This window comes from Lepisma saccharinum, chromosome 9 (genome assembly GCF_977018435.1).
Source record: "Lepisma saccharinum chromosome 9, izLepSacc3.1, whole genome shotgun sequence".
Taxonomy (NCBI): domain Eukaryota; kingdom Metazoa; phylum Arthropoda; class Insecta; order Zygentoma; family Lepismatidae; genus Lepisma; species Lepisma saccharinum.
In genome coordinates, this window is record NC_139237.1 from 58,430,478 (window position 1) to 58,451,943 (window position 21,466).

General features: G+C 41.1%; 1 protein-coding gene and 23 non-coding genes across 24 annotated transcripts in view; 23 read left to right on the plus strand and 1 right to left on the minus strand.

Annotated features, from left to right (window-relative positions):
* LOC145992683 (uncharacterized) overlaps positions 1-21,466 on the minus strand; it is a 245,492-nt gene that overhangs the window by 35,880 nt on the left and 188,146 nt on the right. Inside the window, exon 3 of the mRNA XM_083129063.1 lies at positions 2,714-2,914. Within this exon, the coding sequence (XP_082985189.1) occupies positions 2,714-2,914 (201 nt within the window). The remainder of the gene's footprint in view (positions 1-2,713; positions 2,915-21,466) is intronic.
* TRNAW-CCA (transfer RNA tryptophan (anticodon CCA)) lies at positions 3,843-3,914 on the plus strand. Its single transcript has one exon. It is a non-coding gene; the product is annotated as a tRNA-Trp (tRNA).
* On the plus strand, positions 13,136-13,207 carry TRNAW-CCA (transfer RNA tryptophan (anticodon CCA)). Its single transcript has one exon. It is a non-coding gene; the product is annotated as a tRNA-Trp (tRNA).
* Positions 13,352-13,423, plus strand: TRNAW-CCA (transfer RNA tryptophan (anticodon CCA)). Its single transcript has one exon. It is a non-coding gene; the product is annotated as a tRNA-Trp (tRNA).
* TRNAW-CCA (transfer RNA tryptophan (anticodon CCA)) lies at positions 13,999-14,070 on the plus strand. The gene has a single exon. It is a non-coding gene; the product is annotated as a tRNA-Trp (tRNA).
* On the plus strand, positions 14,214-14,285 carry TRNAW-CCA (transfer RNA tryptophan (anticodon CCA)). The gene has a single exon. It is a non-coding gene; the product is annotated as a tRNA-Trp (tRNA).
* On the plus strand, positions 14,861-14,932 carry TRNAW-CCA (transfer RNA tryptophan (anticodon CCA)). Its single transcript has one exon. It is a non-coding gene; the product is annotated as a tRNA-Trp (tRNA).
* On the plus strand, positions 15,293-15,364 carry TRNAW-CCA (transfer RNA tryptophan (anticodon CCA)). The gene has a single exon. It is a non-coding gene; the product is annotated as a tRNA-Trp (tRNA).
* On the plus strand, positions 15,508-15,579 carry TRNAW-CCA (transfer RNA tryptophan (anticodon CCA)). Its single transcript has one exon. It is a non-coding gene; the product is annotated as a tRNA-Trp (tRNA).
* On the plus strand, positions 15,940-16,011 carry TRNAW-CCA (transfer RNA tryptophan (anticodon CCA)). Its single transcript has one exon. It is a non-coding gene; the product is annotated as a tRNA-Trp (tRNA).
* TRNAW-CCA (transfer RNA tryptophan (anticodon CCA)) lies at positions 16,155-16,226 on the plus strand. Its single transcript has one exon. It is a non-coding gene; the product is annotated as a tRNA-Trp (tRNA).
* Positions 16,586-16,657, plus strand: TRNAW-CCA (transfer RNA tryptophan (anticodon CCA)). The gene has a single exon. It is a non-coding gene; the product is annotated as a tRNA-Trp (tRNA).
* Positions 17,017-17,088, plus strand: TRNAW-CCA (transfer RNA tryptophan (anticodon CCA)). Its single transcript has one exon. It is a non-coding gene; the product is annotated as a tRNA-Trp (tRNA).
* TRNAW-CCA (transfer RNA tryptophan (anticodon CCA)) lies at positions 17,233-17,304 on the plus strand. Its single transcript has one exon. It is a non-coding gene; the product is annotated as a tRNA-Trp (tRNA).
* On the plus strand, positions 17,448-17,519 carry TRNAW-CCA (transfer RNA tryptophan (anticodon CCA)). The gene has a single exon. It is a non-coding gene; the product is annotated as a tRNA-Trp (tRNA).
* TRNAW-CCA (transfer RNA tryptophan (anticodon CCA)) lies at positions 17,663-17,734 on the plus strand. Its single transcript has one exon. It is a non-coding gene; the product is annotated as a tRNA-Trp (tRNA).
* Positions 18,310-18,381, plus strand: TRNAW-CCA (transfer RNA tryptophan (anticodon CCA)). Its single transcript has one exon. It is a non-coding gene; the product is annotated as a tRNA-Trp (tRNA).
* On the plus strand, positions 18,742-18,813 carry TRNAW-CCA (transfer RNA tryptophan (anticodon CCA)). Its single transcript has one exon. It is a non-coding gene; the product is annotated as a tRNA-Trp (tRNA).
* Positions 18,957-19,028, plus strand: TRNAW-CCA (transfer RNA tryptophan (anticodon CCA)). Its single transcript has one exon. It is a non-coding gene; the product is annotated as a tRNA-Trp (tRNA).
* On the plus strand, positions 19,389-19,460 carry TRNAW-CCA (transfer RNA tryptophan (anticodon CCA)). The gene has a single exon. It is a non-coding gene; the product is annotated as a tRNA-Trp (tRNA).
* TRNAW-CCA (transfer RNA tryptophan (anticodon CCA)) lies at positions 19,604-19,675 on the plus strand. Its single transcript has one exon. It is a non-coding gene; the product is annotated as a tRNA-Trp (tRNA).
* Positions 20,035-20,106, plus strand: TRNAW-CCA (transfer RNA tryptophan (anticodon CCA)). Its single transcript has one exon. It is a non-coding gene; the product is annotated as a tRNA-Trp (tRNA).
* On the plus strand, positions 20,466-20,537 carry TRNAW-CCA (transfer RNA tryptophan (anticodon CCA)). Its single transcript has one exon. It is a non-coding gene; the product is annotated as a tRNA-Trp (tRNA).
* Positions 20,897-20,968, plus strand: TRNAW-CCA (transfer RNA tryptophan (anticodon CCA)). The gene has a single exon. It is a non-coding gene; the product is annotated as a tRNA-Trp (tRNA).

Below are 21,466 nucleotides of genomic sequence, written 5' to 3' on the forward strand. Positions count from 1 at the left end.
AAAATAAAGCAAATCAATCAATCAACATTATACAGCGTGGCACAATAAGAACCCATGTTTTTGGAATAAGTGTAGCGTCCTTGATTTTCAAGATCCAATCGTTTTATTAACACGAAAACCATCGATAATAAATGCAGTTTGGATAGGTATACAGTGATGACTTAAGTATGGAAGATGATGTCAGAAAGATGACGTCTTTGTTGCCGTTCCCACCACACAATGTCACGTTTCGGCGATGGCGATGTCTCTATGCCCGCACACTCCCCAGATTTGTCTGTCTGCAACTTCTTGCTGTAGGGTTACCTCAAGAAGAAAACTTCGTTCAGTCGAAGAGCTGAAAGTTGCCATTCGTGAAGGAATTACAGCTGTGCCAGACGAAATGTTGGCAAGGGCAATGCGGAACTTTGAGGAGAGACTACGGATGTGTGCAGCAACAATGACGTCATCTTTCCATACTTAAATCATCACTGTATACCAATCCAAACTGCATGTCTTACCGATGGTTTTGGTGTTAATATACGTTTGTATCTTGAAAATCAAAGACGTTACACTTATTCCAAAAACATGCGTTTTTTTTAGCCACCCCGTAAATCGTTTGCAGATACAGCAAATGTTAGCTATTTGTATTGAATAGCAAAATTTAATTAGTGGTCCTATGCAATATGCAGTCGGTTAGGTCCATTTCATGCTCATATAGGTTAATCGAGGGTGAAGTTACAGTTTAAAGTGGTATGAAAAACCACTATTCAATTCAGTTCAATTTAAATGTTCAATTACATACGAGGTTAGGGTTGCAACGGTTTTCGCCTAATCAAATTAAGGTAGGTAAAGGTAAAGTTCCCAGTTCACATCGCACAGTACCATGAAGGAACATAGAGGAGGAATGTGGAGCTAGGGCCCCACACATTCTCGATCTCGGCCATTTTAGGAAGTGATGTAACCAGCACCAAACTCCGGCCACCTTTATCCTCCATTTATACTAATATACTTAGTTACATTAAAAGTAGGCTACATGGAAAAGGTACAAAACATAATAAAACTGAAAAAAGAGAAAATACACAATAAATGCACGTACAAAGGTATAGACGATATAAGGAGAAACAAGTTCAACTTAGTTATAGTTAATAACATAATCAAGGTTTGACAAGAGAAGAGAGAAATATTGAGGAAAATGAAGGAAATTAAAAACAGGAATATACGACCACAAAATGTAAGCAAATATAGGGCTCATTTTTCTAAAATATGGCCGCGGTGGCTCAGTCGGTAACGCGTCTGACTACCATGCTCAAGGTCCCGGGTTCGATCCCCGACCGGTTCAAATCCGGGAACTTTTCTAACGTTGTAAGCGGTCTCGGCGCCCACCCAGCGTCGAATAACATGGGTACCTGGGGGAAACCCTAGGGGGTAAAGGCGGTCAGGGGCATGATGCTGATCACATCACCCCCACTCATGACCGGATCAAGAAAGTGTGGGGAGTTACCCCCACACCCCCTATATGCCTTCATGGCGTGGTGCTAAAAGCACAGGGGAGCACTTTTTTTTAAATGTAGCACACAATCACATTAAGAGTAAATGTAATATGTTCGTAGAAAATATTGATTTATTGATTTGCTTTATTCGACTTCAAATTTTGTGCCACTTTTGGCTAATTTGCGAAGATGGTGATGAGTGATGATACGATGAAATTGATGAATGGGCACTCACAAACAGCAATGCCCAGGCCAGTATTCGAACCCGAGACCTCTGGAGTCTTAACGCGATGTGATAACGGCTCCGCCACTGGGGAATATTAGAAAATAATGTGAAAACGACACACTTTGAGTTCAAAAATGAATTCTTGAATGAATACTGGAGTACAAAATTATAAACTAAAAAAAAAAAAAAAAAAAAAGGAGCGTGGGGAAGGACACGAACGGAATCAGGACGGGATTTGAAAAAAAATCGAGGTGTTCACCATTTTCCGACGAAGTCGGGAAGTTTCCGGTACAGGAAATTTCACGATTTTCTGATAATAGGAAAATCTCGAATTCTACACGCTACTCCATCCTGAGTTGATTTTTTTGCAACTTATGGAATTAACCTCCTTGTCAATTCCAAGAAATTCTTACCACTTGCAATATCCCAAAAACTGTACATTGGAAATTGACCCTCCCTAATGAGAAAAGGGGGTTATGGTTAGTTCCTTTCTGAGTCAGGTGGTATCCTTGGATCGGAATAAGGAACGGATAGAAAACTGACGATCGTGGTGGGACAAAGTACTGACGGTTTCCTGTTGACCCTCTTTCCACATCACCAGGTTCGGTATTTGCAAAAATACTTTATTCAGTGCAATAATTTACTAGCAGGGAAAAGATGAAGATGAATCGTGAAGAGATGAATTGATGAAAGAACAATCAAAAACAGACATGGACAGTATACAACATAATCCCACTGAATCCGAAGCCTCGTTGGATGCAACTAAAACCAATAGAATGAAGCACATCCGGTTTGTACCACATTCGGGAATTATACGACAGTATTGTTGTTATACTCCGGGAATGTCTGGAGCAAGCGATCGAAAACAAGACTGCTTAAGTAGTGACTCAAGAGGGTGCTACCAATGAATTGAGTGGAGGGGAAAAAGAGATTGAAGCTACTGCGCATCCTTGCTCAACAGATTCCCGGATAGACCATACACTTTACTTTATAGCGTTGTATGTTGCGAAGAGCTTACCAAGAACAAGTTGCTGCACCCGGGTGGGAATGAGCGGTTGCCTCAAGTGCAGCAAGAACAGCTGAAGCGCCGCGGCGCACTCTATCACAGAGCCATCCAGACGACGAACTCTCATCCGATCACCCTTGAGGAGGCTGGCCAGGATCTTCCTCCGAGTGTCTGCCCTTCCGCCCCACCGGAAGATGCCTTCGGTGCGGATATCTGCAAATACACAATTCGGTATTCAGTAGATCAGTGATGCGCCTATATCTCCACGGAATCAACGTGTAGATTACATTAGAATATATGATATATATAATACGTAAACACACAGAAAAAAAATCAGGTACACAATTTGATGCACATTTGTATATTGGAAAGGTAACACCAAAGTGTTTCATATGGTGCAAGTATGTCTTTCTGTCAGGATGCACTTTAATGCATTAGTTGATGCGTTTTTATGCACCTTCATACACCTCTCTTGCTCTTGATGCAGTTAGACATTTGGTTTGAACTACAAATTTTATGAATTTATTTGTTTATTTCAGATGATGCATTTGCAGAAATGTAATGAACGTTTTAAATAGTTTGGAACACTGTTTTGAAGGACGCAATTGTTCGTTGTTGCTTGGAGATAATCCTATTTCAACAATAATTTCCAGATACTCTTTCAAGCTTCTCGTACCGGAGAAAGTATAAATAGTCGCAAAAACGTTGCAACCACAAGACAAAAAATATTATCTATTTCTATCAGATACCAGAATATCTCGCATATTATGTTGAAGTGTAGAAGAAAATTGGTTATAATTGAAAAACAAAGGCTTTTGACTTGCAGTGAAAGTGTAAAAGGTTTGATGCGGAATGGAAGTGAGTCTGACTCCAGAGCAGAAAGTCGCGTGTTTAAATCACGTTGGGGTCAAAGTATTTAAATACATTTTATATGCTCAACAACTGAAAGTGAAATCTTCATCTACGTCACACGCTTTAGAAACTTTAATTATGTCAGATAGTTCGCGCCTTCAACTTTCAAAAAGCTATTAATCCCCAGAATGTTTTGACGAGAATCTTTCGTTGGTGCTGCGAAAACTATTTAACAAAATATCCTCTGTAACTTACATGTCAAAATGTGAAAACACACAAAAGCAGAAGAGACCTCGTGGCACAACGGTAGCGCGTCTGACTCCAGACCAGAAGGTTGCGTGTTCAAATCACGTCGGGGTCAAAGCATTTCATGCACTTCATATGGTCAACAACTCAAAGTGAAATCTTCGTCTACGTCACACGCTTTAGAAACTTTAATTATGTCTGACAGTTCGCGCCTTGAACTTCCCAAAAGCCACTAATCCCCAGAATGTTTTGACGAGATTTCTCGCTGATTCACAGAAAAATATCTTATACGAGGGCTGATCAACAAAGAGTGAGTCTAACTCAAAGTAGTACTTACCAACTTGAGTGCACTTATGACAAAATATGATGCTGGTGTCAATCTCTTGTTTTGAAGCTATGAAACTTTCATTCCCTGAAATCGATTCTTGTGTGTGCGACAACGTTTCCGTCAGTCCGCAAACACATGATGTAAGCCATTCTTTGTGAGATCCTCGAGAATCGCCTCACATTTTTCAGCACTACTTGAGAGTACAGAAAACTATAGCCCGGTAACCTTGACCTGAATGCAGAAAAAAGAAGAAAGTCATAAGGTGCTAGGTTGGTGATATAAGAGGGGAGGTGTGGTGTGGTGCATTAGTGATGTTGAATTTCGTCAAATACCTATGGTATGACGTGACACTTGCCACATGAAGTCGTGCATTATCATTATGAAGTCCCCACACATTCTGACATTCCGATGAAGTTGTAGTCGTTTCTTTTTAATGTGCCTCCTCAGTGCCACCAACACTGACGTGTAGTATTCTGTTGAAGCGGTAGTGTGTGAGGAACTGCGTGTTTGGACAACATTCCCTTACAGACAAAGAAAGGGATCACCATCGCCTTATCTGCAGATGAAACAACTTTCGCCTTTTTCGGTGTTGGAGACCCTGGCAATTTCCATACTGTATCACCTCCATCACCAAAGAGACGTGGCACCTCAACACACATGTTCACTTGATTGCGGCATACTGCTTCTCACAATCATTGTGTGTTACGAGAAATTCAGCAGTGCCTAGAACAAAGAGCGTTGCTCCCAAACAAAGGATCCTGTGGTGCTGGTATCTCTGGGTATAATGTATGAACTCTTGTACAATATGGACATTACAAACATGTAACGATACAGAACGCTGTGAAAGAAATCAGTCTCACTCTTTGTTGATCAGCCATGGTGTAACATTCCCTAGCCTATTGGTTAACCTACAAGTGAAACTGTGAACACTGAAGAAACAGACCTCCTGGCGCAATGGTAGCGCGTCTGACTTCAGATCTGAAGGTTGCGTTTTCAAATCAAGTCGAGGTCAAAGCATTTCACATGCTCAACAACTTTAATGAAAACATTTACTTACGTGCCACCCTTCGGAAACTTTAATTATGTCAGAGAGTTAGCGCCTTCAACCTTCTCGAACACATTACTACACACAATGTTTTTACGAGAGTTATACGAGATATCTCGCTGGTGCACCGAAAACTATATCCAATATTGGTTACAAGTGATAATGTGAAAATTAAAGAAGAAGACCTTGTGGCGCAATTGTAGCGCGTCTGACTTCAGATCAGAAGGTTACGTGTTCAAATCACGTCGGGGTCAAAGCATTTCATACATTTTATATGCTCAACAACTGAAAGTGAAATCTTCTACGTCACACGCTTTAGAAACTTCTATTATGTCAGAGAGTTTGCGCCTTGAACTTTCCAAAAGCCATTAATCCCAAGAATATCTTGTCTAGAATTTTTCGTTGGTGAAGCGAAAGCTATCTAACTAAATATCCTCTGTATGTTACATGTCAAAATGTGAAAACACACAGAAGCACAAGAGACCTCGTGGCGCAACGGTAGCGCGACTCCAGATCATAAGGTTGCGTGGTCATATCACGTTGGGGTCAAAGCATTTCATATATTTTATATGTTCAACAACTGAAAGTGAAATTTTCTTCTACGTGACACGCTTTAGAATCTTTAATTATGTCAGGAAGTTCGTGCCTTTAACCTTACCTAAGCTATTATTATCCAGAATATTTAAACCCAAAATATTACGAGATTTCTCTTTGGTGCACCGAAAATTATCTAATAAAATATCGCCTATATGCTAGAAGTGGAATTGTAAAATCAAACGGAAGAAAACTCGTGGAGAAAACGTCACCCAATTACTGGTTGAAGATTTCCACACCTGTCGACCTCTGTGGCGGAGTGGTTAGAACTTCGCGCTACTTCGCCAGGGGTTCTAGGTTCGAGTCCCAAGTAAGGCATGGGTATTTGGGTTTGTCCAAATATGAAAAACTGAAATTGAAACCTATCCAGAATAACCGAGAAATGAAAATTTGAGAGAAGAAAGTGAAATCGGAGGATACTGCCGCTTAGGGGTATTCCTTATATATATATATAAAAAAAACGGTATCGCGTCTGACGCCAGATTATTAAGTTGCGTGTTCAAATCACATCGGGATCAAAACTTCCTAACATTTTATCTCCAAGTACTTAAAATAATTAAACGTTTTCTTCGGCCATAACACTCTGCATTTGGAGCCTTACAGATATCGTAATTCTAACGTTGTTGCCTTGTAATATAGTTGTCCCAGGTTCGATACCCGGAAGAGGTGGAAGCACATAGTGGTTCTGATCGCACTTTAAACTGTAGGTCCAGTTCCGACCTTACTGTGCATAAAGTGGACTTAAAACACCAACTCACGCTGTAATTTAGCAGTATTATCTGAGTTAGATAGTTGGTATTTGTGACGCTATATTGACTAGATTTTAGTCTCCATTGTAATTCAGCGTTGAGTTAGGTTGAATCGAAAGTTTCTGATTCTAAGGTAAAAAAAAGTCTAAATCACTAATATTAGTAAGAGGTAAGTAAGTTTACAACCGCTAGTGCTTGTATGCAATGATTGTCTCAATTGCATGGTAAAGTTTGAAACGTAAGTATATTAAAAATACTATGTTCACTTTCTATCTCCTACAACGGCTGGGGATTCGACGTGCTGACCACACGTGACCCCATTACCGGTTAAATATTTCCGCACCTCTAGGTAGGATTGTGGGAGGGAGACTGGCAGTCGGGAGATCGGCCTATGCCCTTCAAGGGCTGTCGAGCCACGGGTTATTATGTTCATTTTATAATATACGAAGTACATTCTACACATGTAAATTCCAGTTTTGAGAAGATTAGCTAAGTATTGTGTATCTAGAATTGAATAAGTTTTGGATATTCTGCTTTGGATAATTTTAGAGTTCTTTAGTTAGCAAGTTCACTTAGGAGTAACAGAGTTCAGAAGGTTGTCTTCAATTGATAAATCACATGTCTCGAACCATTCGATCTTCTTGGTATGTTCCGGCCAACTCAATCGTGGTAAGCAATTTTCCAAAGCACTTTAAATAAAAGAGGCCGTTACTCGTTATCTGAAAATGCAGCCGAGTTATAATTTCACATTCAAAAGCAACTAACACTTGTTCTCTCAACAGCTTCCAGGCCAAAGTTAATGTAATTTCAAATTTAAAATGAGAGTTTTGATTGGTGCTGTTCAAAAATATTACTGTTTGTGGAAAATAAACTTTCATTCTTTGAAATTTGGCTTGACGTCAAGTTGAAGAGGAAAGGAGCATAAAATTCCCTGCAGGTTGTTTACAGCACTAAAACGATGGCATCAGACTGTGTGTCAGCAATGTGCTCTGATGATAATGCATGAGAACCTGAAACTTGAACCTGTCGACGGCACTATTTGACCCTTTCTTGCATCAGCTGCGGCGAACAAAAATGCGCAGCACTTCTTTCAAACTTGCGTAGTCCTCAGGGAAATATTGCATCCGATTCTTCCGTTCGGCAACGTCGTCACAGAAGAGAAGTGACTGAACCTTGTGGGGATAGTTGAGTTTTAACAAGTAGGCTGCAATAAACTTGCATCTTTACATCTGTCAAATGTTATATTTGTGTCTTTAGTGGGTTCTGTATAATCAACATATATATATATATATACACACAGACATAGGCACCAACTTCGGGAGGGGGTAGGAGAGCAGGGCACTTTCTGCCCTCCAAAATTCTCGTAAATAGACAAATATAAAGTATTGTTTATGTCATTCTTGCCCCACCAACATTTATTTTAAGTTGACGCCTATGTACAAATACATGTAGATTTGTTCCATTATTGAATGACACATGACACGGTGGTTAGGATCCTACTTTAAACTGTTGGTCCAGTCCCTATTAGCCTATCTGTGCATAAAGTGGACAGAAAATTGCAATTCAATTCAAAATTCATTATTGAATTGAACGCGTAAATGAACGAGCTTACTATGAATATTTATACGGCACGAACGGTGGCATCTTACAGATCTCTCTGTGTCCAGATTTCTTTTTGCGAAGAGCGTGCAAATATAATGTATAGATTTTCTTCATAAGAAACGCAATAAAAAACATACATGTAAGGGGTCCGAGAGGAGAGGCTGGTGGGTAGCAGATCTCCAAATGAGCGAAAAAAATATGAGATGTTTCCAGGAATGTACGAATAAATATATTATTATTCTCTCCTTATCCGTTAAGCATTTACAGCGTCCGCGATGCTTCGACCTACTGTTTAACTTTTCTCTGTTCTTAGCCATCTTCTTTATCTCTTGGAACGTCTTCCCTCGTTTTCTTTCTATTTCTTCCACCACCATATGACTTCCTTCGTCCAGAGTTTGAGTTTTGCTTTTTAAAGTCCACTTTATGCACAGAAAGGCTAATCGTGACTGGACCCAAAGTTTAAAATGGGATCCGGACCACTATGTGCCTCCACCAGTTTCGAATCCGGGAACACTTGATTACAAATAGTCGACGTTACCACTGCGCCACCTGGGAGGCTCTTCCTTGACTCTAATACTCAAAAGATTGTGGTATGTTCATAAATGATCGTGCAATATTTCACACATATAGCTACACACCATCACACATATAAGGGAGAGAGGGGCTAATTGTACGCCCATAACTTTAAAAGGTTGGAATTGTGTTTTTTTTTCAACGTGAAAAGCTAAGTTTGTTTAAAACCAAGCAGTTCTTTGGTGTTGACAGTGTTGTGCACCAAGTTTTAAAATATGCAATATTAATATCGTACTGAAAAAGCAATGAATTGTATGTACTTCCACCTGAAACCAAGTATTTACCCATTGATTTCCAAGGCGTTAGCGATAACCACTAAATCATCGGAGAAGTCACGTACGTATACATGAACGTGTAAGTACGTACAAGTATGATATCCAATTGGATATTAAGCGTCCAACGATCTTCCGCACCCCCTTCAGCACTCCCTACGTTCAACTGAAAACACTAACCCTTTGAGTGTCATATTATGTCATGTCACATTGAGCGCTGAATGTTAGGTACTGAAGTAAGACCGTTAATTATTGTATGTAACAGACAAGCACTGAAAGAGATGCCGATATACATACTTTTCTGTACTGGCTGCAGCCTCTGTAAAGATCAGCGACCGGTTTGTTTTCTTCCTTCAGCATTGTTGTTATGATTGTTTTCTTCTTCTGTTTCTTTAAGTGGTCTGTTTGTTGTTTTCCATAATTGCCTATAGCAGGGGTTCCCAAACTTTTTTGTTTCAAGGCGCCTTTAGTGTTTCAAGATTTTTTCCCGCGGTGCCCAAGTCAGAATGTTGAACTATCTAACACTTGCAACTCTCAGTTAGTGTGGTTAGGTTGCTTGCCTTAAGCTAAAAAAAATAATAAGGACATATTTCAAATTCAGATATATTTTACAAAAAAAAAGTAGCACATACATTGGAATTGTTGTTGAATTGGTGTTTTAAGTCCACTTTATGCACAGTAAGGCTAATCGGAACTGGACCTACAGTTTAAAGTGGGATCCGAATAGTGTTGTCCACGGGACGAGACGGGACAGGCTTTTAAAAATTCGAGACGAGACGAGATTGACCCTGTGTCCCGAGACAAACGAATATTTTCGAGACGAGACAGAGACGAGACAACATTTCCACGAGACGAGACAGGCCAAAGTCTCGTCTCGTGGGCAACACTAGATCCGAACCACTTGTGCCTCCACCGGGTATCGAACCCGGGACCCCTTGATTACACATATATTGGAATAAGTGTCACTTCAGTGAAAATATTAGAACATTTCGCGACGCCCCTGTAAGCCATCCATGGCACTTTGGGAACTAGTGTTGCCCACGAGACGAGACTTTGGCCTGTCTCGTCTCGTGGAAATGCTGTCTCGTCTCGAAAATATTCGTTTGTCTCATGACACATGGTCAATCTCGTCTCGTCTCGAATTTTTAAAAGCCTGTCCCGTCTCGTCCCGTGGGCAACGCTATTGGGAACCACTGGACTATAACTTAATGTAAGTTATGTTTTTCTTTCTTTTCTTTTTTGCATTGTTGATAAACGGTTTATTTTCCGCCTACTTGTTCTTCCTCGTACTGGAGCAAAAATTGCTTTCAAGGTATCACCAAGTCGTGCTCGGGAAATTATTTAATGCGAGTTGTAACGTGAAGGGTAGCTTTCTTGTTAATACGTTCTCATAGGCGGAGTTCTGGAGGGGCCAGGGGGGGGGGGGCTGGCCCCCAACTTAAAAAAGACTAAAATATAACACATTATTAAGTTCAGTTACTACATTTTTGTTATGAAGCCATACCGCAAATCTTGACGTTTGGTATGATGGCATGTGCTTATGCGGTAATTGCGCCGCAATAGCGGGTCATAGACGATTTGATTGATGTGTACAGTTTGAAGAAAGAAAAACGTAAAATGACTTTGTGTCGAGTCAACAGTTACTGCTGAGGCATCAAAAGAACTTTTCAATTTAACTAATTTAACTAACTAACTAACTAACTAACTAACTAACTAACTAACTAACTAACTAACTCTCTAGCCTTCTTAAACCCGAAGGTTCATGGCTGCAGCAACACAGGCCTTCCATCTGTCCCTATCTTGAGCAATATCTATATATACTCTTTTCCATCCCTACCGATTTCCTTTAGGTCCATCTCAATGTTGTCCTTCCATCTTCGTCTTGGCCTTCCTATAGGTCTCTTACCATCAGGTTTCCCAACAAGAATCCTGTAAACTCCTCTTTCCTCTCCCATTCGTGCCACATGGCCTGCCCACCTAAGTCTTCTTGATTTAATTATATCCTTAGTCCAGGGACCTCCCAAAGTAGTCCCCATCCGGAGATCCGAATGGGGGACTATTTTACCTCCGGAATACTTTTACCTTGGGAACATCCATGGCCTCACATTGCTGTTTCGTGACATGTCTTTTTACAGTGCAGAGTTGTCAGCCTACTTCCCAATATGAATGGAGGACCGCACCTGTTATTGGTCAGCGGATCCCTTGGATCTAGCTGGGAGGATTACATTGTAGTTCACCAACCATACCCCACTTCTGCTGACTGTGGGACACTCAGAGAGCCATGACAGGACAGCTCTGTAAATAGCAAAATGTTGACCATTTCACTCTGTTGGTTGACTAACTGCAGTGAACAAGTCATTGGGCAATGAGATCGTCACATCCCTATCTATCTTTATACATAGATAGGCTAATTGGGTCCGAACCTACAGTTCAAATTAATTTTTCCAAAATTTCTCAAGCTTACTATTGTACCGTAACTTTTTTATAAAGTAATACGAATATTGTATCAATAAAAAATAATGAAATGCAACAATCGTACTGTTTTGCTTCTTTTAAAACTGACAACCAATATACTAATTAATATTTGTTTACTTAAGCAAGGAAATTTAACATTTTGAAATCTAAAAGGCATAAAACTCAGTGATTTTAAGTTGTTGCTTTTTTAATTTCCGGGGGAAGGCCTCCGGACCCGTTATAAGCTAGGGGATCTTCAATACCTGAGGTTCATTGAATATCCCCTAGTTTATAATATCATATGCTTCTCCCAGAGTCTGGCCCTCCCAAAGTAAAAGCTCAAACTCCGCCCATGTACGTTCTATATATTTGTTCCACGTTACATGTCTAGTAAACGTACCATTTCAGTCTTTTTCAGAAACTGTTAGGAAGACGCCCAATGTTCACGAAAAAAATAGAGTACGTTATTGGGGATAGAGCGGCAGAAGGGATTTTATCGAAGACGAAGTTGCTGTGCACTTCGCGTTTTGTCCTGAAGTGGCAGACGGAAGGTACAATGTACTATGTATTTTCTAACTCCATTGGTTACATTGAAAAGGTTCAAAAATTGTTTTTAAAGGCGTGGATAATTTCATTTTGTATTTCACTACATAGTTCAATGAGACTGCAACTGTATCTGAATGTTTACACTGCATGACTACTTTCTTGGAGTATAAGACTTAATAAATATAATCATGGAAGTCCAGGGGGAGGGCAGGCGGGGGGGGGGGGCACAGCTTTTCTTGAAAATGGATGTCAATCTAAAGTTATATATTTCACACACATAATTTCATTTCAGTCAGTAACTTATGTTAGTCAGTGGAGGCCATTAGGGGTGTAGTGCCCCACGCTTTTTGCTATTTATGCTACGCAATATGCTAAACCTTATATACCAAGGGAAAGTAAACTGTCCTTGCTATCACCCCCTCCTAGTTTTGAAAGGTTGAATGCATTTTTCATGTCTTTTTAAAATATTTTCAGCACCGCACCCCCTAAATTTCTTTCAGCACCCCCTCAGCACCCCTAGATGATTCATCCTGGCGCCGCCGCTGGAATAGACCTACAGCTTAAAGTGCGATTCTCATTGCAGTGTAATATATCTCCACCGGGTATGGGAGCCCTTGATGGCGAAAGTGTCATTTGTGAGGTTCATCCTAAAAGAAGGGACCATTAACAGTAGAAAACCTTGGGCTAGGAATTACGGAGATTTTTTTCATCTCCTAGGAGCATCCAATCTCACATGTACGATATGCACACTTTTGGTATCCATGGATATTGTTAAATCCATTGTCCAAATTGTTTCTCTGATACTTGCTTTCATGGAAACGAATATTTTAAATAAATCCTCAATGTGAAATATTGCGTTGAATCCACATTGTATGAAAAAATTTACCTACCAATGCTGGGTCAGCAAATTAATATTTGTTCCCTATAGATAAAAAGGAAAATTACAATAATTGGCTCATAAGGAGAGAACTTCTCATATCCCTCTTGAGTAAATACGCCACACATTTCGAATATGTCCTAATTATTTTTTAACATAAAAAAAACAGTAGTACATTAATCAACACATATTAATATCATCAAATCAGCCATGCGAAGCTGCACTTGAGCAACCTTTTGTAATTCTGATAGTTGGCTCTCAAAAATTCTGAAGAGTTCCTTCCTATCTGCAGGAACGACCTGGTGGCGCAACGGTAGCGCGTCTGACTCCAGATCAGAAGGTTGCGTGTTCAAATCACGTCGGGGTCAAAATATTTATTATATTCTTCATTTCCAAGAACTCACATTGGAAAATTTTCATCGAGCCGTGCGAAGCTGCACTTGAGCAACATTTTGTAATTCTGATAGTTGGCTCTCAAAAATTCTGAAGAGTTCCTTCCTATCTGCAGGAACGACCTCGTGGCGCAACGGTAGCGCGTCTGACTCCAGATCAGAAGGTTGCGTGTTCAAATCACGTCGGGGTCAAAATATTTATTATATTCTTCATTTCCAAGAACTCACATTGGAAAATTTTCATCGAGTCGTGCGAAGCTGAACTTGAGCAACATTTTGTAATTCTGATAGTTCGATCTCAAAAATTCTGAAGAGTTCCTTCCTATCTGCAGGAACGACCTCGTGGTGCAACGGTATCGAGTCTGACTACAGATAAGAAGGTTGCGTGTTCAAATCACGTCGGGGTCGAAATATTTATTATATTCTTCATCTCCAAGAACTGACACTAGAAAATTTTCGGCGAGCCGTGCGAAGCTGCACTTGAGCAACATTTTGTAATGCTGATAGTTGGCTCTCAAAAATTCTGAAGAGTTCCTTCCTATTTGCAGGAACGACCTCGTGCTGCAACGGTAGCGCGTCTGACTCCAGATCAGAAGGTTGCGTGTTCAAATCACGACGGGGTCAAAAATTTATTACATTCTTCATCACCAAAAACTGACACTGGAAAATTTTCATGGAGCCATGCGAAGATGCAATTGAGCCACCTTTTGTAATTCTGATAGTTCGATCTCAAAAATTCTGAAGAGTTCCTTCCCATCTGCAGGAACGACCTCGTGGCGCAACGGTAGCGCGTCTGACTCCAGATCAGAAGGTTGCGTGTTCAAATCACGTCGGGGTCAAAATATTTATTATATTCCTCATGTCCAAGAACTGACACTAGAAAATTTTCATCGAGCCGTGCGAAGCTGCACTTGAGCAACATTTTGTAATGCTGACAGTTGGCTCTCCAAATTCTGAAGAGTTCCTTCCTATCTGTAGGAACGACCTCGTGGCGCAACGGTAGCGCGTCTGACTCCAAATCAGAAGGTAGCGTGTTCAAATCACGTCGGGGTCAAAATATTTATTATATTCTTCATTTCCAAGAACTCACATTGGAAAATTTTCATCGAGTCGTGCGAAGCTGCACTTGAGCAACATTTTGTAATTCTGATAGTTCGATCTCAAAAATTCTGAAGAGTTCCTTCCAATCTGCAGGAACGACCTCGTGCTGCAACGGTAGCGAGTCTGACTACAGATAAGAAGGTTGCGTGTTCAAATCACGTCGGGGTCAAAATATTTATTATATTCTTCATCTCCAAGAACTGACACTAGAAAATTTTCGTCGAGCCGTGCGAAGCTGCACTTGAGCAACATTTTGTAATTCTGATAGTTGGCTCTCAAAAATTCTGAAGACTTCCTTCCTATCTGCAGGAACGACCTCGTGCTGCAACGGTAGCGAGTCTGACTACAGATAAGAAGGTTGCGTGTTCAAATCACGTCGGGGTCAAAATATTTATTATATTCTTCATCTCCAAGAACTGACACTAGAAAATTTTCGTCGAGCCGTGCGAAGCTGCACTTGAGCAACATTTTGTAATGCTGACAGTTGGCTCTCAAAATTCTGAAGAGTTCCTTCCTATCTGTAGGAACGACCTCGTGGCGCAACGGTAGCGAGTCTGACTCCAGATCAGAAGGTTGCGTGTTCAAATCACGTCGGGGTCAAAATATTTATTATATTCTTCATTTCCAAGAACTCACATTGGAAAATTTTCATCGAGTCGTGCGAAGCTGCACTTGAGCAACATTTTGTAATTCTGATAGTTCGATCTCAAAAAATCTGAAGAGTTCCTTCCTATCTGCAGGAACGACCTCGTGCTGCAACGGTAGCGAGTCTGACTACAGATAAGAAGGTTGCGTGTTCAAATCACGTCGGGGTCAAAATATTTATTATATTCTTCATCTCCAAGAACTGACACTAGAAAATTTTCGGCGAGCCGTGCGAAGCTGCACTTGAGCAACATTTTGTAATTCTGATAGTTGGCTCTCAAAAATTCTGAAGAGTTCCTTCCTATCTGCAGGAACGACCTCGTGGCGCAACGGTAGCGCGTCTGACTCCAGATCAGAAGGTTGCGTGTTCAAATCACGACGGGGTCAAAAATTTATTATATTCTTCATCTCCAAGAACTGACACTGGAAAATTTTCATGGAGCCATGCGAAGCTGCAATTGAGCCACCTTTTGTAATTCTGATAGTTCAATCTCAAAAATTCTGAAGAGTTCCTTCCTATCTGCAGGAACGACCTCGTGGCACAACGGTAGCGCGTCTGACTCCAGATCAGAAGGTTGCGTGTTCAAATCACGTCGGGGTCAAAATATTTATTTTATTCTTCATTTCCAAGAACTCACATTGGAAAATTTTCATCGAGTCGTGCGAAGCTGAACTTGAGCAACATTTTGTAATTCTGATAGTTCGATCTCAAAAATTCTGAAGAGTTCCTTCCTATCTGCAGGAACGACCTCGTGGTGCAACGGTATCGAGTCTGACTACAGATTAGAAGGTTGCGTGTTCAAATCACGTCGGGGTCGAAATATTTATTATATTCTTCATCTCCAAGAACTGACACTAGAAAATTTTCGTCGAGCCGTGCGAAGCTGCACTTGAGCAACATTTTGTAATGCTGATAGTTGGCTCTCAAAAATTCTGAAGAGTTCCTTCCTATTTGCAGGAACGACCTCGTGGCGCAACGGTAGCGAGTCTGACTCCAGATCAGAAGGTTGCGTGTTCAAATCACGACGGGGTCAAAAATTTATTACATTCTTCATCTTAAAAAACTGACACTGGAAAATTTTCATGGAGCCATGCGAAGCTGCAATTGAGCCACCTTTTGTAATTCTGATAGTTCGATCTCAAAAATTCTGAAGAGTTCATTTCTATCTGCAGGAACGACCTCGTGGCACAACGGTAGCGCGTCTGACTCCAGATCAGAAGGTTGCGTGTTCAAATCACGTCGGGGTCAAAATATTTATTATATTCTTCATTTCCAAGAACTCACATTGGAAAATTTTCATCGAGCCGTGCGAAGCTGCACTTGAGCAACATTTTGTAATTCTGATAGTTGGCTCTCAAAAATTCTCAAGAGTTCCTTCCTATCTGCAGGAACGACATCGTGGTGCAACGGTAGCGAGTCTGACTACAGATAAGAAGGTTGCGTGTTCAAATCACGTCGGGGTCAAAATATTTATTATATTCCTCATGTCCAAGAACTGACACTAGAAAATTTTCATCGAGCCGTGCGAAGCTGCACTTGAGCAACATTTTGTAATGCTGACAGTTGGATCTCAAAATTCTGAAGAGTTCGTTCCTATCTGCAGGAACGACCTCGTGGCGCAACGGTAGCGCGTCTGACTCCACATCAGAAGGTTGCGTGTTCAAATCACGTAGGGGTCAAAATATTTATTATATTCTTCATTTCCAAGAACTCACATTGGAAAATTTTCATCGAGTCGTGCGAAGCTGAACTTGAGCAACATTTTGTAATTCTGATAGTTCGATCTCAAAAATTCTGAAGAGTTCCTTCCTATCTGCAGGAACGACCTCGTGGTGCAACGGTATCGAGTCTGACTACAGATAAGAAGGTTGCGTGTTCAAATCACGTCGGGGTCGAAATATTTATTATATTCTTCATCTCCAAGAACTGACACTAGAAAATTTTCGTCGAGCCGTGCGAAGCTGCAATTGAGCCACCTTTTGTAATTCTGATAGTTCGATCTCAAAATTCTGAAGAGTTCCTTCCTATCTGCAGGAACGACCTCGTGGCACAACGGTAGCGCGTCTGACTCCAGATCAGAAGGTTGCGTGTTCAAATCACGTCGGGGTCAAAATATTTATTATATTCTTCATTTCCAAGAACTCACATTGGAAAATTTTCATCGAGCCGTGCGAAGCTGCACTTGAGCAACATTTTGTAATTCTGATAGTTGGCTCTCAAAAATTCTGAAGAGTTCCTTCCTATCTGCAGGAACGACCTCGTGGCACAACGGTAGCGCGTCTGACTCCAGATCAGAAGGTTGCGTGTTCAAATCACGACGGGGTCAAAAATTTATTACATTCTTCATCACCAAAAACTGACACTGGAAAATTTTCATGGAGCCATGCGAAGATGCAATTGAGCCACCTTTTGTAATTCTGATAGTTCGATCTCAAAAATTCTGAAGAGTTCCTTCCCATCTGCAGGAACGACCTCGTGGCGCAACGGTAGCGCGTCTGACTCCAGATCAGAAGGTTGCGTGTTCAAATCACGTCGGGGTCAAAATATTTATTATATTCCTCATGTCCAAGAACTGACACTAGAAAATTTTCATCGAGCCGTGCGAAGCTGCACTTGAGCAACATTTTGTAATGCTGACAGTTGGCTCTCCAAATTCTGAAGAGTTCCTTCCTATCTGTAGGAACGACCTCGTGGCGCAACGGTAGCGCGTCTGACTCCAAATCAGAAGGTAGCGTGTTCAAATCACGTCGGGGTCAAAATATTTATTATATTCTTCATTTCCAAGAACTCACATTGGAAAATTTTCATCGAGTCGTGCGAAGCTGCACTTGAGCAACATTTTGTAATTCTGATAGTTCGATCTCAAAAATTCTGAAGAGTTCCTTCCAATCTGCAGGAACGACCTCGTGCTGCAACGGTAGCGAGTCTGACTACAGATAAGAAGGTTGCGTGTTCAAATCACGTCGGGGTCAAAATATTTATTATATTCTTCATCTCCAAGAACTGACACTAGAAAATTTTCGTCGAGCCGTGCGAAGCTGCACTTGAGCAACATTTTGTAATTCTGATAGTTGGCTCTCAAAAATTCTGAAGACTTCCTTCCTATCTGCAGGAACGACCTCGTGCTGCAACGGTAGCGAGTCTGACTACAGATAAGAAGGTTGCGTGTTCAAATCACGTCGGGGTCAAAATATTTATTATATTCTTCATCTCCAAGAACTGACACTAGAAAATTTTCGTCGAGCCGTGCGAAGCTGCACTTGAGCAACATTTTGTAATGCTGACAGTTGGCTCTCAAAATTCTGAAGAGTTCCTTCCTATCTGTAGGAACGACCTCGTGGCGCAACGGTAGCGAGTCTGACTCCAGATCAGAAGGTTGCGTGTTCAAATCACGTCGGGGTCAAAATATTTATTATATTCTTCATTTCCAAGAACTCACATTGGAAAATTTTCATCGAGTCGTGCGAAGCTGCACTTGAGCAACATTTTGTAATTCTGATAGTTCGATCTCAAAAAATCTGAAGAGTTCCTTCCTATCTGCAGGAACGACCTCGTGCTGCAACGGTAGCGAGTCTGACTACAGATAAGAAGGTTGCGTGTTCAAATCACGTCGGGGTCAAAATATTTATTATATTCTTCATCTCCAAGAACTGACACTAGAAAATTTTCGGCGAGCCGTGCGAAGCTGCACTTGAGCAACATTTTGTAATTCTGATAGTTGGCTCTCAAAAATTCTGAAGAGTTCCTTCCTATCTGCAGGAACGACCTCGTGGCGCAACGGTAGCGCGTCTGACTCCAGATCAGAAGGTTGCGTGTTCAAATCACGACGGGGTCAAAAATTTATTATATTCTTCATCTCCAAGAACTGACACTGGAAAATTTTCATGGAGCCATGCGAAGCTGCAATTGAGCCACCTTTTGTAATTCTGATAGTTCAATCTCAAAAATTCTGAAGAGTTCCTTCCTATCTGCAGGAACGACCTCGTGGCACAACGGTAGCGCGTCTGACTCCAGATCAGAAGGTTGCGTGTTCAAATCACGTCGGGGTCAAAATATTTATTTTATTCTTCATTTCCAAGAACTCACATTGGAAAATTTTCATCGAGTCGTGCGAAGCTGAACTTGAGCAACATTTTGTAATTCTGATAGTTCGATCTCAAAAATTCTGAAGAGTTCCTTCCTATCTGCAGGAACGACCTCGTGGTGCAACGGTATCGAGTCTGACTACAGATTAGAAGGTTGCGTGTTCAAATCACGTCGGGGTCGAAATATTTATTATATTCTTCATCTCCAAGAACTGACACTAGAAAATTTTCGTCGAGCCGTGCGAAGCTGCACTTGAGCAACATTTTGTAATGCTGATAGTTGGCTCTCAAAAATTCTGAAGAGTTCCTTCCTATTTGCAGGAACGACCTCGTGGCGCAACGGTAGCGAGTCTGACTCCAGATCAGAAGGTTGCGTGTTCAAATCACGACGGGGTCAAAAATTTATTACATTCTTCATCTTAAAAAACTGACACTGGAAAATTTTCATGGAGCCATGCGAAGCTGCAATTGAGCCACCTTTTGTAATTCTGATAGTTCGATCTCAAAAATTCTGAAGAGTTCATTTCTATCTGCAGGAACGAGCTCGTGGCACAACGGTAGCGCGTCTGACTCCAGATCAGAAGGTTGCGTGTTCAAATCACGTCGGGGTCAAAATATTTATTATATTCTTCATTTCCAAGAACTCACATTGGAAAATTTTCATCGAGCCGTGCGAAGCTGCACTTGAGCAACATTTTGTAATTCTGATAGTTGGCTCTCAAAAATTCTCAAGAGTTCCTTCCTATCTGCAGGAACGACATCGTGGTGCAACGGTAGCGAGTCTGACTACAGATAAGAAGGTTGCGTGTTCAAATCACGTCGGGGTCAAAATATTTATTATATTCCTCATGTCCAAGAACTGACACTAGAAAATTTTCATCGAGCCGTGCGAAGCTGCACTTGAGCAACATTTTGTAATGCTGACAGTTGGATCTCAAAATTCTGAAGAGTTCGTTCCTATCTGCAGGAACGACCTCGTGGCGCAACGGTAGCGCGTCTGACTCCACATCAGAAGGTTGCGTGTTCAAATCACGTAGGGGTCAAAATATTTATTATATTCTTCATTTCCAAGAACTCACATTGGAAAATTTTCATCGAGTCGTGCGAAGCTGAACTTGAGCAACATTTTGTAATTCTGATAGTTCGATCTCAAAAATTCTGAAGAGTTCCTTCCTATCTGCAGGAACGACCTCGTGGTGCAACGGTATCGAGTCTGACTACAGATAAGAAGGTTGCGTGTTCAAATCACGTCGGGGTCGAAATATTTATTATATTCTTCATCTCCAAGAACTGACACTAGAAAATTTTCGTCGAGCCGTGCGAAGCTGCAATTGAGCCACCTTTTGTAATTCTGATAGTTCGATCTCAAAATTCTGAAGAGTTCCTTGCTATCTGCAGGAACGACCTCGTGGCACAACGGTAGCGCGTCTGACTCCAGATCAGAAGGTTGCGTGTTCAAATCACGTCGGGGTCAAAATATTTATTATATTCTTCATTTCCAAGAACTCACATTGGAAAATTTTCATCGAGCCGTGCGAAGCTGCACTTGAGCAACATTTTGTAATTCTGATAGTTGGCTCTCAAAAATTCTGAAGAGTTCCTTCCTATCTGCAGGAACGACATCGTGGTGCAACGGTAGCGAGTCTGACTACATATAAGAAGGTTGCGTTTTCAAATCACGTCGGGGTCAAAATATTTATTATATTCCTCATGTCCAAGAACTGACACTAGAAAATTTTCATCGAGCCGTGCTAAGCTGCACTTGAGCAACATTTTGTAATTCTGACAGTTCGATCTCAAAATTCTGAAGAGTTCCTTCCTATCTGTAGGAACGACCTCGTGGCGCAACGGTAGCGCGTCTGACTCCAGATCAGAAGGTTGCGTGTTCAAATCACGTCGGGGTCAAAATATTTGTTATATTCTTCATTTCCAAGAACTCACATTGGAAAATTTTCATCGAGTCGTGCGAAGCTGCACTTGAGCAACATTTTGTAATTCTGATAGTTGGCTCTCAAAAATTCTGAAGAGTTCCTTCCTATCTGCAGGAACGACCTCGTGCTGCAACGGTAGCGAGTCTGACTACAGATAAGAAGGTTGCGTGTTCAAATCACGTCGGGGTCAAAATATTTATTATATTCTTCATCTCCAAGAACTGACACTAGAAAATTTTCGTCGAGCCGTGCGAAGCTGCACTTGAGCAACATTTTGTAATTCTGATAGTTGGCTCTCAAAAATTCTGAAGAGTTCCTTCCTATCTGCAGGAACGACTTCGTGGTGCAACGGTAGCGAGTCTGACTACATATAAGAAGGTTGCGTGTTCAAATCACGTCGGGGTCAAAATATTTATTATATTCCTCATGTCCAAGAACTGACACTAGAAAATTTTCATCGAGCCGTGCGAAG